Source organism: Thalassophryne amazonica, chromosome 2, assembly GCF_902500255.1.
Source record: "Thalassophryne amazonica chromosome 2, fThaAma1.1, whole genome shotgun sequence".
Classification (NCBI taxonomy): domain Eukaryota; kingdom Metazoa; phylum Chordata; class Actinopteri; order Batrachoidiformes; family Batrachoididae; genus Thalassophryne; species Thalassophryne amazonica.
In genome coordinates, this window is record NC_047104.1 from 112,677,419 (window position 1) to 112,691,460 (window position 14,042).

Below are 14,042 nucleotides of genomic sequence, written 5' to 3' on the forward strand. Positions count from 1 at the left end.
AAGCTTTATTGTCATACGCACAGTAAAGAAACACGTTTCCCTGTACAATGAAATTCTTCGCTTTTTTCTCCTGTTTAAGCTTTATTTCTTTTTCCTTTTTTTGTTTTTCTCTCTGAGCTCAGCTGTCTTGCCGTCTCCTCCTGCACTTGCTGTCTGTGAAAAGTGGCTCTGCTGTGTTGCCGGCTCCTCAATAAGAAAACTAGCTATTGGCTGTCCAAAAAGTCGTCTAAATGATCTAAACATCTAAATGATGTCATCACCTAATGTTAAATGTTGCCTACTTTTATAATACTGAGTGTCACTCAGTATTATAAAAGTAGGCAACATTTAACATTTAGATGAGTGAACATTCAGTGAGTGTGCATGCGTGATTCAATGATCAGATCATTGTTAGATGTCGCTCTAAAACAGGGCAGGATTAGCCGTTGCGGCATCACGCGTGCAGAGGTGGAAAACTCCAGTTTCAGAAAGTAAAAGTCCAGCCACATATTTCTTCCATTTACTAATAAACCAACTGATTGTAATTAGTTCAACTATTCACGCAGGTGGATGACCTAATTATTGAGATCACCTGTTTTAGGTGCACAGGTAGAAGCAACACATGGGAGGGTTTTAACTTTCTAAAGCCACAGTTTTCCGCTTCTGCACGCGTGCGTGATTCATTTGCACTTTGAACGGCAAAGATTGTAGCTCTCTGTCCGTTCTGTGCCTTGCAGCTGCCGTGGGTGGAGCACACACCCGCTGCCGCTCGGTGACAATAGAGACCGTAGATCAATATGTGCTTTCAACTTTGAGTCGCCAAACACCAGAAAAGTCTCCAATGATGCCAGGAAAGTAGCTACATTTTGAAGTAATGAGGGTTTCAAGAGAGTTTGGAAAGTTGCCAGATATAGCGAGAAAGTTGCCAACTTGGCAACACTAAATGGACTGCATTTATATAGTGCTTTTCCATCTGCATCAGACACTCAAAGCGCTTTACACATCAATGCCTCACATGCACCCCGATGTGAGGGTCCAGCCATGCAAGGTGCCAACTACACACCGGGAGCAACTAGGGGATTAAGGACCTTGCCTGGGCCTTTCCAGTCTGCCTGGGCCTTTCCAGTCAGGCTGGGATTTGAACCGAGGATCCTCTGGTCTCAAGCCCAACACTTAACCACTAGACCATCACCTCCCCCTAGGCTCTGCAGCTCTCTGACAGAGGAGTTGGACTGAACCATTTTATATATGCACAGAGGGGGTGTAAGCGTTGAGAAATGTTTCCAAAACAAATAAACTTAGTGTTACCAATACACTGTAAATAAAATATATGTGTGACTGTTAGTTTATAACTGAGTGTCATATTATTTTGTCAGTATTATAACTGTATTAGGGGCCTCTCTGGACCCGCATCAATCATGGGCCCCTAGAATCATTCTGCTTATTCTCCTCTGGGCATGTTCTAGAATGTCCAGATATGAACAACTGTAGTTGAGATTGGGAATGACACCAGCTTGTCATAATTTAAGAAATGCAGTCTATCCTGGTGTTTTTGCTGTCATGGATCTGGAGTTGTTCTGTCATAACAACATCCCCAGCTGCAGACCCACACCTGCAGAGAGCTCTGCAGCTCATGTCTGAGACACCGCTCATCGATGGGTAAGTGTGGGACACTGTTCACACTGCCAGGTGTAACAGTTCCACTACTGTGCAAATGTTTTAGGACACTACAACTTTGATGAAATTGCAGCTTTTTTTTAGTGGCTCAACAGATAATTAGGTTTGAAGTGTCCAAAGATTCAAATATGAATTATGAGATTATTTTTCTCAATTTTAGAAATTAATCAGTTATAAAGTTACAACCCTCTTTTCAAATTTAAAACTTAAAAAAGCTCAATATATTTGTAAATTCAGTAGCTACAACCCGGCAACACAAACATGGATAAATGACCTTGAGCCAACACTGATCCATGATGATGTCTCATATTGAAGCAATGTAGAAAATACACTGGATCTGATAACACAGATATTAATCGTAGACATCTATGTATTAATAGCCAAGTGGCCTCTGTGTGCATGCATGCATGTGTGCGTATGGCTTTGATCACGGAGAAACTGGTGAGAGCTGACATTTGCTGTTTGATATGCTTATGCTTCCGCGAAAACGGAACGTTGACACGTCTAATATTTTTGGAGAAATTAGTGATATTAGCTAACAACAGTGAACAATGGATGTTGATAATTAAATTCTGGACTCACACACCATTCCAGCAGGGGGTGGTAAATCATCTATATATTAAAAGCCAAGTGGCCTCTGTGTATGTGTATGTGTATGTGTATGTGTGAGAGCGTGCGTGTATAACATCGATCATGGACAAACTGGGGAGAGCTGACATTTGCCGTATGGTATGCTTATGTATTTTGGGTCAAGGATGAATGGTGCCAAAACAGAACGCTGATAGGACTAACATTTTTGGAGAAACTACGGATATTAGCAAACAACACTGAACAATAGATGTTGATAATTACATTCTGGACACACACGCCATTCCAGTAGGAGGTGGTAAATCATCTATGTGACGTCTATGTGATGTATATGCATGCATGCGTGATTTTATTTAGTAAGTTCAATGTAAGTACATTGTAGAACTTTCCACTAAATTAAGCTAGTGCAGTATAATTTTTTACAATGTGTGTTCATTGTTGTGTGTGTGTTTTCATACGTATCTATACAAGCAGCTGGGACTGTATGAACGGAGCATGCGCAGTTTGTAAAAGGACTCTTTAATGGTTGGATCCTCTGAGTTCAGTTTTGGTAAACTGTCAAGACTGGTATGCTTTGTTGGTTTGCAACCTAACTCACTACCTAACTGAACGATCTAGCTGTGTGTACATGTACAGTGTGCGAGTGTGAAAGAAACACCACAAAAGTTTTAGTTGCATTTGCCATGCCTTCTTGACACCCCTTCCAGAGGGGAGTGTGGTAGATTGTAGCAGGCAATCTAGCAATATCTGGACAGTTGGAAACCGCTACTGGAGCCAGACCAGGAAGTACATGGCCCTGGGTGCACGATGAAAGATGCGTCGGTGAGCGAGCGCCAGACCGGGAAGTTGATGGCGACAGCCACTGAAGAATGGGATGTCTGTGAGTGAGCAAAGGCGCACACCCATAAGTTTGCCAGTGTTCACTGGGGATAGGAAAGACTATTGGTGCTGGATGGCTGAATGATAGAGTATCTAAGCACAAGTGGAACCCATAGTGTCACGAGAATGCAAGAAACTCCATCTACTGGACAGCATAGATGAAGTTTTGAAGAACAAACACCATCAAGAAGCCTGGAAAGAGTGGCAGCTTATTCTACAATTACAAAGGGTTCTTCTCCATTGTAGTAGTTGCAATTGTAGATGCTAGCTACAAATTCATGTATGTAGACATTGGACAGACTGGCTCTGGCTCTGATGCAAGTGTGTTGAACGAAAGCCCTTTCAAGGCAGCAATTGAGGTAGGTCATCTGAACCTGTCTGAAGCAGACCCTCTGCCACATGATGACCAGCCACTGGAGTACTTCCTTGTGAGAGACAATGCTTTTGCTCTCAAGACTTGGCTCATGAAGCCTCTCCGGCTTCGCAACATGACTCACAAACAGAGAGTCTACAACTACAGACCGTCAAGAGCCAGAAGAGTTGTGGAGAATGTGTTTGGCCTTCTGGCAGCTCGGTTCCGCTGACTTCTTTTCACTTTGTCTCCAACTCCAGACAGAGTAATCAAAATCACCCATGCATGCTGTGTCCTACATAACGTCCTGCGACTCAAAACCCTAGAGTTGATGTTACTACACTGGACCAGGAGGATCCGCTGCACAATCACGAAATAATCCCAGGGTCATGGAGACAGGATGCCCAGCTGCCAGACATGGAGTACCTTTATCATGGCAACACAAGCAGAGCAGCCAAGGAGCAAAGGAGCTACCTTGTGGAGTATGTCAGGTCCACTGTAGGCAGTGTGCCCTCGCAAGATGACCTACTGAATATTATTAATTAGACTGACTGTGACCTTCAATCTCCTGCCAATTAAAATACTCTGAAAATGAAACTAATTGACAGCGTTCTGTAATGTGTGACCTTTAAAATAAATTAAAAATTTGTGGAAAAAATGGAATAGCAAATCTGTAATCTGTGACCTTTAAAGTAAAATAAAAATCTGTGAAATAAAAATTGAATAACAACCTTCTGTAATCTTTGATATTTAAATTCCTGCAAAAAGAAACACTGTTAATCTTTAGCAAACATGTGATCTTCATTCTCCTGCCAATGAAAATGCTGTGAAATGCAAACGAATTGACAGCCTTCTGTAATCTAAGATAAGATAAGATAAGATAAACTTTATTGTCCCTCTTGGGGAAATTTGTCTTGGGACGAAGTACAGGAAGCTGCCACATACAACAAAAACAGACCTGTCAGGGCCACAAAGACAACAAGGACAATACAGTGCAAATAAGTACAAATGATTAAAGTGCCATAAAATCGCAGTGCAAAACCTGTACAACACAACGTAATTCCCTTCGGCTGCCCCCTTGTTTGCACTTGGGGTCGCCACAGCAAATCCAAGGTGGATCTGCATGTTGATTTGGCACAGGTTTTACACCGGATGCCCTTCCTGATGCAACTCCACATTACATGGAGAAATGTGGCAGGGGTGGGATTTGAACCCGGACCCTTCTGCACTGAAACCAAGTGCATTAACGACTTGGCCACCACCCCTGCTCTGTCTAAGCCTGATCCCGTCAGATCTCAGAAGCTAAGCAGTGCGGCATCTGGTTAGTACTTGGATGGGAGACCTCTTTGGAACACCAGCGGCTGTGTGTTTCTCCAGGTAAAACTGGAGTTGCGTCAGGAAGGGCATCCGGTGTAAAACTTGTGCCAAATACCAGTGTGGATCTGGCTCTATCCGCTGTGGCGACCCCAAGCAAAAAGGGAGCAGCTGAATGGACAACTACAACACAACGCCATAAAAAAAAAAATCTGTGACCTTTAAAGTTATATAAATCTGTGAAATAAAAATGGAATAACAACCTTCTGTAATCTGTGACCTTTAAAGTAAACTAAAAAATGTGAAATAAAAATTGATTAACAACCTTCTGTAATCTTTGACCTTTAAATTTCTGCAAAATGAAACACTGTTAACTTTCAGCAAACTGTGACTTTCATTCTCCTGCCACTAAAAATTCTGCAAAGGTCAAACAAATTGACAGCCTTGTGTAATCTGTGACCTTTAAAGTTAAATAAAAAATCTGTGTACACCCGGAGATAACCCACACAAACACAGGGAGAACACGCAAACTGCACACAGAAAGGCCACAGGTGGGAACTGAACCCATGACCTTCTTGCTGTGAGACAACAGTGCTAAACACTAATCCACCGTGCCGCCCCTTTCTTTAATCTCACTCACACACACACACTCATCTTCAACTGCTTAGTCCAATCAAGGGTCGCGGGGGGCTGGAGCCTATCCCAGCAGTCATAGAGCGCGAGGCGGGGAACACCCAGGACAGGACGCCAGTCTGTCGCAGGGCCACAAACAGACAAACAAACATATTCACACCCACTCGCACACCTATGGACAATTTAAAGATTCCAATCCACCTAACCTGCATGTCTTTGGATGTGGGAGGAAACCAGAGCACCCGGAGGAAACTCACGCAAACACGGGGAGAGCATGCAAACTCCACACAGAAAGGCTACAGGCAGGAATTGAACCCCACCAAAAAGTCACCGTGCCGCCCCTTTCTTTAACATGTGACCTTTAAATTGTGTGCGAAATATAAATGAAATGATGACCTTCACAAAAAGGTGACACCCAAACAAAACACACTGAAATTCAAGTCTCAAAACACATAAAACACAACTTTATTGTGAAGAAACATGAACTACAAGACTATTAGTACTACATTATTAATACACATAATTGTTAGAACTGCATAAAAAGTGACACTCAACTATTGACTCCCAAAACACTCATTCAACACTGGCATCACTTTCTGTGTTGTGGTCATAACTGTCACCCTGTCGCTCAACAGTACGACTTTTGGGCCTTGGGGTTGAAGCTCCAGCAAGTACAGAAAACAATGCAGATACATTGAGGTCTGATGCAGACTCATTTAGGACGGGATCAGGGGCCAGAAATGAATAAAATGGAAAAGCTGGTTCGTAGGCCTGCCGAATCAAATGGCTTGTATGGCCTGGGTCAGTGGATGTCATGAGGTTTGAGAAATGTCTCCAGGCTGGTCCAGCTGATGAACTAGGCTGTGGAGGGGGAGTCCAAACAGGAGTATTGCCATGGGCCTGCAAATGCTGCATGGTGGACCTCTGAGCCAAAGAGGAAGTGTACTGGTGGACCTTCCATGGCACTGAGTCCATCAGCAACTTGTGATATTGTGGATGTCGGCTGGTTTGTGGAGGAAGCTGGAAAGGTTGTGGAAGAGCCTGTGAGGGTTGTGGAGGAGCCTGGGCGGGTTGTGGAGGAGGCTGGGAGGGTTGTGGAGGAGGATGGGATGGTTGTGTAGGAGCCTAGGAGGGTTGTGGAGGAGGCTAGGATGATTGTGGAGGAGGATGGAGGAGTCGTGGTAGTGGGTGGAAATGTTGTTTTGGAGGCTGCAAGTATTGCACTTAATGCTGGAAGTTCTGCTGTGTTTGCTGGTGTTCTTGATGCTTCCTGATTTGTAGAGTTTTGAAGTGATGGAGCTGATTTGTTGCTGCGACATAGTAAGCACTCCAGATATCGTCATCCATCCTGCGTGTTTCGTGAAACACCAACTCTGCAAACATTCTTTGACTTTCAAAAACCGGTTTCCTTATCCATTGCTCGAGTTAGTTCAGCACTGGTGGAAGAGAGCTGTCTTGATAGCTGAAAAGGCACGAGCAGGAGTAATGAGTGACTTGGATACAAAAATGTGTGGTGTTCACTTTTAAATTACAGAAATGGCTTACCTCGACCATATCTGATGAGGAGGACATACCCCCCTTCTTGCATGTCCTTCCCTTGCTTCCACCTGGCTTGCTGGGAACAATGGCGCTGGGAGGCGTGGGTCCGAGTACTCAAGTGTTTCCGACAGGTGACGAGTTACTAGAAGTGTCCCAGTGTGCACTTCAGTGGAATGTAACTGCTAACATTAAGCGCTGAGGCACAGATTAATTCCAAACTTTACATAAGTATAATGTTGTGTTATGACGACTCGTTTTTAAGTCATAACTGTTCACTTTGATGCAGTCACTGTAAAAGCAGCAGCTGTGAGAAGGTTTTGTGCACCTGCAGCAATTAGTCATAAAAGCAGCCTGTTAAAAACACTAATAAGTGTTGTATATAACTGTGAAAAATCTAATAAATATATATATGGTCTCCCCCTCTAGCTGCCACCTTATCGTGGTGGGGGAGTTTGCGTACCCGGATGATCCTAGGAGCTATGTTGTCGGGGGCTTTGTGCTCCCTGTAGGGTCTCCCAAGGCAAACAGGTCCTAGGTGACGGGTCAGACTAAGGGCAGTTCAGAACCTCCATGACCAGTGAAAGATCAAGGACCATGACGTCGCCCGGTATGGCGGAGCCGGGGTCCCACCCTGGAGCCAGGCCTGGGGTTGGGGCTCGCGCGCGAGCGCCTGGTGGTCGGGCCTTAGCCCATGGGGCCCGTCCGGGCTCAGCCCGAAAGAGTGACATGGGCCCGCCCTCCTGTGGGTTCACCACCTGCAGAGGGGGCCATGGGGGTCGGGTGCAGAGAGGATTGGGTGGCGGTCGAGGGTGGGTGGTCCGGCGGCCCGGTCCATGCTCACAGCCCCTGGCTGTTGGAACGTGGAATGTCACCCTCGCTAGGGGGGAAGGAGCCTGAGCTTGTGCGGGAGGTTGAGAGATACTGACTAGAGATAGTCGGGCTCACCTCCACGCACAGCTTGGGCTCTGGCACCCAACTCCTGGAGAGGGGCTGGATGCTTCATTTTTGTGGCGTCGCCCATGGGGGAGGCGGAGAGCTGGGGTCGCATTGCTTATTGCTCCCCAGCTCAGTCGCCAAGTGTTGGAGTTCACTCCAGTGAACGAGAGGGTCGCGTCCCTACGCCTTCGGGTCGGGGACAGGTCTCTCACCGTTTTCTCGGCTTACGGGCTGAGCAGCAGTGCAGAGTACCCGACCTTCCTGGAGTCCCTGGGAGGGGTACTAGATAGCGCTCCGACTGGGGACTCCATTGTTCTCCTGGGGGATTTCAACACCCACGTGGGCGGCGACAGTGAGACCTGGAGGGGGGTGATCGGGAAGCACGGCCTCCCCGATCTGAACCCGAGTGGTGTTCAGTTGTTGGACTTCTGTGCTAGTCACAGTTTGTCCATCACGAACACCATGTTCGAGCACAAGGGTGTCCATACGTGCACGTGGCACCAGGACACCCTGAGCCGGAAGTCGATGATCGACTTTGTAGTCGTATCATCTGACCTTCGGCCACGTGTCTCGGACACTCGAGTGAAGAGAGGGGCAGAGCTGTCGACTGATCACCACCTGGTGGTGAGTTGGATCCGCTGGGAGGGTAGGAAGCTGGTCAGACCTGGCAGGCCCAAACGTATCGTGAGGGTTTGCTGGGAACGACTGGCGGAACCCTCTGTCAGAGAGGTCTTCAACTCCCACCTCCGGGAGAGCTTCTCCCAGATCCCGGGGGAGGTTGGAGACATGGAGTCCGAGTGGACCATGTTCTCCACCTCCATTGTCGATGCGGCTGCTCGTAGCTGTGGTCGCAAGGTCTCTGGTGCCTGTCGCGGCAGCAATACCCGAACCCGGTGGTGGACACCGGAAGTAAGGGATGCCGTCAAGCTGAAGAAGGAGTCCTACTTATCTTTGTTGGTAGGTGGGACCCCAGAGGCAGCTGACAGGTACAGGCAGGCCAAGCGTGCCACAGCCCGTGCGGTCACAGAGGCAAAAACTCGGGTCTGGGAGGAGTTCGGGGAGGCTATGGAGGAGGACTATCGTCAGCCTCGAAGAGATTCTGGCAAACCGTCCGACGCCTCAGGAGCCGGAAGCAGCTATCCACCAGCACTGTTTACGGTGCGGGTGGGGAGCTGTTGACCCTGACTGGGGATGTTGTCGGGCGGTGGAAGGAGTACTTCGAGGATCTCCTCAATCTCATCGTCACATCTTCCAAAGAGGAAGCAGAGACTGGGAACTCATCCATTACCCAGGTCGAAGTCACCGAGGTTGTTAGAAAGCTCCTCGGTGGCAAGGCTCCTGGGGTGGATGAAATCCGTCCTGAGTACCTTAAGTCTCTGGATGTTGTGGGGCTGTCTTGGCTGACAAGCCTCTGCAACATCGCGTGGCGATCGGGGATAGTGCCTCTGGATTGGCAGACCGGGCTGGTGGTCCCTCTGTTTAAGAAGGGGGACCGGAGGGTGTGTTCCAACTATAGGGGGATCACACTCCACAGCCTCCCCGGTAAGGTCTATTCCAGATTACTGGAGAGGAGAATTCAACCAATGGTCGAACCTTGGATTCAGGAGAAGCAGTGTGGTTTTCATCCTGGTCGCGGCACACTGGACCAGCTCTACACGCTCCATCAGGTGCTCGAGGGTTCATGGGAGTTTGCCCAACCAGTCCACATGTGTTTTGTGGATCTGGAGAAGGCATTCGACCGTGTCCCTCGGGGCACCCTGTGGGGAGTGCTCCGGGAGTATGGGGTCCGGAGTCCTTTGCTAAGGGCTATCCGGCCCCTGTACGACCGCAGCAGGAGCTTGGTTCGCATTGCCAGTAGTAAGTCAAACCTGTTTCCAGTGCACGTTGGCCTCCGCCAGGGCTGCCCTTTGTCACCGGTTCTGTTCATTATTTTTATGGACAGAATTTCTAGGCGCAGCCAGGGTGTAGAGGGGGTCTGGTTTGGGAACCACAGAATCTCATCTCTGCTGTTTGCAGATGATGTGGTTCTGCTGGCTTCATCAAATCAGGACCTTCAGCGTGCACTGGGGCGGTTTGCAGCCGAGTGTGAAGCGTCCGGGATGAGAATCAGCACCTCCAAATCTGAGGCCATGGTTCTCGACCGGAAAAAGGTGCTTTGCCCTCTTCAGGTCGGTGGAGTGTCCTTGCCTCAAGTATCTCGGGGTGTTGTTCACGAGTGAGGGACGGATGGAGCGTGAGATCGATAGACGGATCGGAGCAGCATCTGCAGTGATGCGGTCGCTGTATCGGACTGTCGTGGTGAAGAGAGAGCTGAGTAGGGGGGCAAAGCTCTCGATTTACCGATCGATCTACGTTCCGATCCTCACCTATGGTCATGAGATTTGGCTCATGACCGAAAGAACGAGATCGCGAGTACAAGTGGCCGAGATGAGTTTCCTCCGCAGGGTGGCTGGGCGCTCCCTTAGAGATAGGGTGAGGAGCTCGGTCACTCGGGAGGAGCTCGGAGTCGAGCCGCTGCTCCTCCACGTCGAAAGGAGTCAGTTGAGGTGGCTCGGGCATCTTTTCCGGATGCCCCCTGGACGCCTCGCTGGAGAGGTGTTCCGGGCACGTCCCACTGGGAGGAGGCCCCGGGGAAGACCCAGGACACGCTGGAGGGACTACATCTCTCGGCTGGCTTGGGAACGCCTTGGGGTTCCCCCGGAGGAACTGGGGGAGGTGTGTGTGGATCGGGAGGTCTGGGCGGCTTTGCTTGAGCTGCTGCCCCCGCGACCCGACTCCGGATAAAGCGGAAGAAAATGGATGGATGGATGGATGGATATATATATGCTGTGTTTTGATAATGGAGTCCCCACCATGCTGTGTTTTGGTTTTGGAACCCCAGCCACATGGCGTGTTTCAGCTGGGAAAGGGAAAGGACGGGAAAGGACGTGTTTCGGTAATGGATCAGGACTTCCCCACCACTGTCCTTTATAGAGGTTGGTGGTGTGTCGCAGTAAAGGATGCTGTAACGCCACCAAGAGCAATATGTGGTATAACAGACATTGTAGCTGTCTTGAAACTATGGTTGTTCATACTGGGTTGTGGCACTTTCATACCAAAGAAGCTAGAGATGTGCACTTGGGGTGGATCATATGTTCTAGCTGATTAAATGGGCTATGGTGGTCTCCTTGGATTTAAGAGATCAGCAGGCCAAGATTAAGCTAGTGCAGTAGACTTTTTCACAATGTGTGTTAGGGCCCGGTCACACGGCACACGGCGATAGTTAAACGAAGGGAAAAAAAAGTCACAAATCGTTGAGAAAAAGTGGAAGAATGAGCCTGCACTTCTCCCATCACCGAAAAGCCTGTGAGTCCAGAGCGCATAAAAGAACGAAACACAACTGAAACTAACAAAAGAAAAACAAAGCAAATGGCGACCTTGACGTTTTAAACAAAATCAAAATGAAACATTCATGATGACATGACTTGACAGCAAGTATCAGACCGAGCGCCAGCCTGTGATCATTTCTGCAGCCAGTTTGTGGTGTCCGCAACACCTGCAGGTGCGAGAGCTGGTTGTCTTGACAACAGGTTTGCCTTCACGTTATAGCCAGAGACGGCTGCAGCATGTGTAAATAGTTAAAGTAGTTGATAAAACGTCCTTGCCGTTATTGTTTCTGTATGACAACATTGCTTTTTGTCCCACACATGGATGAGTCACGTTCAACTCGTTGGATTTAGTTATTGATCCATTCATATTTCGCCAACCTTCGTGCAAGACACTGGACTTAGGAGGTTGGACGAAGTTGGAAGACAAACAAATGGAACGCTGATGGTACGGGAATTATGCAAACGATGAGGAACCATTAAGACAGAAAGAAAACATAATATGGACGAATTGACATTTTTCAACAGTTTGAAAATTCTGATGAAGCACCAGCTACAGAAACAAAGCTGGACAACGGTTAAACAATGTCTCCAAAGGTCAACGTAATCCAGATTTCTTGTCTCATTTTAACTTTGGTGTCCTTCGTTAGTGCCATGTGACCGGGGCTTTAGTTGGTATGTGTGTGTTATACGTATGTATACAAGCGGCTGGGACTGTATGAACGGAGCATGTGCAGTTTGTGAAAGAACTCACGAACCAGCGAAATATGGACGGTTAGCAGGTGAGCGTAGCTCAGCTGTGTGCGGGTTTGCTGTGTGAACTTGTACAATGTGAATGTGAAATAAACACTGCAAAAGTTTGAGTTGCATCTGCTGGACCATCTTGACAGCCCTTCCAGAGGGGAGTATGGTAGATTGTAGCAGGCAATCTAGCAATATGTGGACATACATAATATCATTTTAAATACATTAAAACTACATGGATGCCACAAGAAAGTGAAAACACTTATTTCCATTGTGGTCTATTTAAAAATCCAATGACAAAATAGAAGCAAAATAAAATAATAATAAATGTGTATATGACAACAAGAACCTAAACAATTTATAAATACATTAAGACTGTAAATTCACATAAAAAAAACTTGTGTAATAAACGGGAAATAAAAGAGTTGAGTTCTTCCCCTAAAAACTGTTGAGGTCTAAGGTTCTAAAAACATTCTGGACTCACATGTCATTCCAACTCATTATAGAAACTTTGCATAATTTATTTCTTTTTTTTAACCACCCTGGAAAAATGCCAGCTACCTATTTTATAAACACTACTCAATCGACATGTTGCCATTTATAAAAATGTTCAAATCAACAAATACATATGATGCTTTGTGAAAAATAGGTGAATACACCTCCCATGGGTTACTGCCAGAAATTAAAAATAGGTGAAAATACAAGTCAGGAACCTAACCACATAATAATGTAATTTCCTGACATTGTCAAAACATCGAGAGATGGAAAATACAGTGAGGAAAATAAGTATTTGAACACCCTGCGTTTTGCAAGTTCTCCCACTTATAAATCATGGAGGGGTCTGAAATTTTCATCTTAGGTGCATGTCCACTGTGAGACACATAATCTAAAAAAAAAATTCCGGAAATCATAATGTATGATTTTTTATTAATTTATTTGTATGTTACTGCTGCAAATAAGTATTTGACCACCTGTGAAAATCAATGTTAATGTTTGGTACATTAGCCTTTGTTTGCAATTACAGAGGTCAAACATTTCCTGTAGTTTTTCACCAGGTTTGCACACACTGCAGCAGGGATTTTGGTCCACTCCTCCATACAGATCTTCTCTAGATCTTTCAGGTTTGGAGTTTCAGCTTCCTCCAAATATTTTCTATTGAGTTCAGGTCTGGAGACTGGCCAGGCCACTCCAGGACCTTGAAATGCTTCTTACGGAGCCCCTCCTTAGTTGCCCTGGCTGTGTGTTTGGGGTCATTGTCATGCTGGAAGACCCAGCCATGACCCATCATCAATGCTCTTACTGAGGGAAGGAGGTTGTTTGCCAAAATCTCGCAATACATGACCCCATCCATCCTCCCTTCAATACGGTGCAGTCGTCCTGTCCCCTTTGCAGAAGAGCACCCCCAAAGTATGATGTTTCCACCCCCATGCTTCACGGTTGGGATGGTTTTCTTGGGGATGTTCTCATCCTCTAAACATGGTAAGTGGAGTTGATTCCAAAAAGCTCTATTCTGGTCTCATCTGACCACATGACCTTCTCCCATGTCTCCTCTGGATCATCCAGATGGTCACTGATGAACTTCAAACAGGCCTGGACATGTGCTGGCTTGAGCAGGGGGACCTTGCTGCCCTGCAGGATTTTAAACCATGACAGCATCATGTGTTACTAATGTAATCTTTGTGACTGTGGTCCCAGCTCTCTTCAGGTCATTGACCAGGTCCTCCTGTGTAGTTCTGAGCTTTCTCAGAATCATCCTTACCCCACAAAGTGAGATCTTGCATGGAATCTCAGACCGAGGAAGAATGACAGTCATCTTGTGTTTCTTCCACTTTCTAATAAATAATCATAACAGTTGTTGTCTTCTACCAAGCTGCTTGCCTGTTGTCCTGTAGTCCATCCCAGCCTTGTGCAGGTCTACAGTTTTGTCCCAGGTGTCCTTAGACAGCTCTTTGGTCTTGGCTATGGTGGACAGGTTGGAGTGTGATTGATTGAGTGTGTGAACAGGTGTCTTTTATACAGTTAACAAGTTCAAACAG

The 14,042-nt window shown here is 46.8% G+C and overlaps 1 protein-coding gene across 1 annotated transcript in view; it reads left to right on the forward strand.

Moving 5' to 3' along the window:
* Nucleotides 1–1,447: 1,447 nt before the first annotated feature.
* dpep1 (dipeptidase 1) overlaps nucleotides 1,448–14,042 on the forward strand; it is a 62,456-nt gene continuing 49,861 nt past the window's right edge. The window contains exon 1 of the mRNA XM_034192085.1: nucleotides 1,448–1,638. Coding sequence (XP_034047976.1) covers nucleotides 1,511–1,638 — 128 coding nt within the window. The 5' untranslated portion in view covers nucleotides 1,448–1,510. The remainder of the gene's footprint in view (nucleotides 1,639–14,042) is intronic.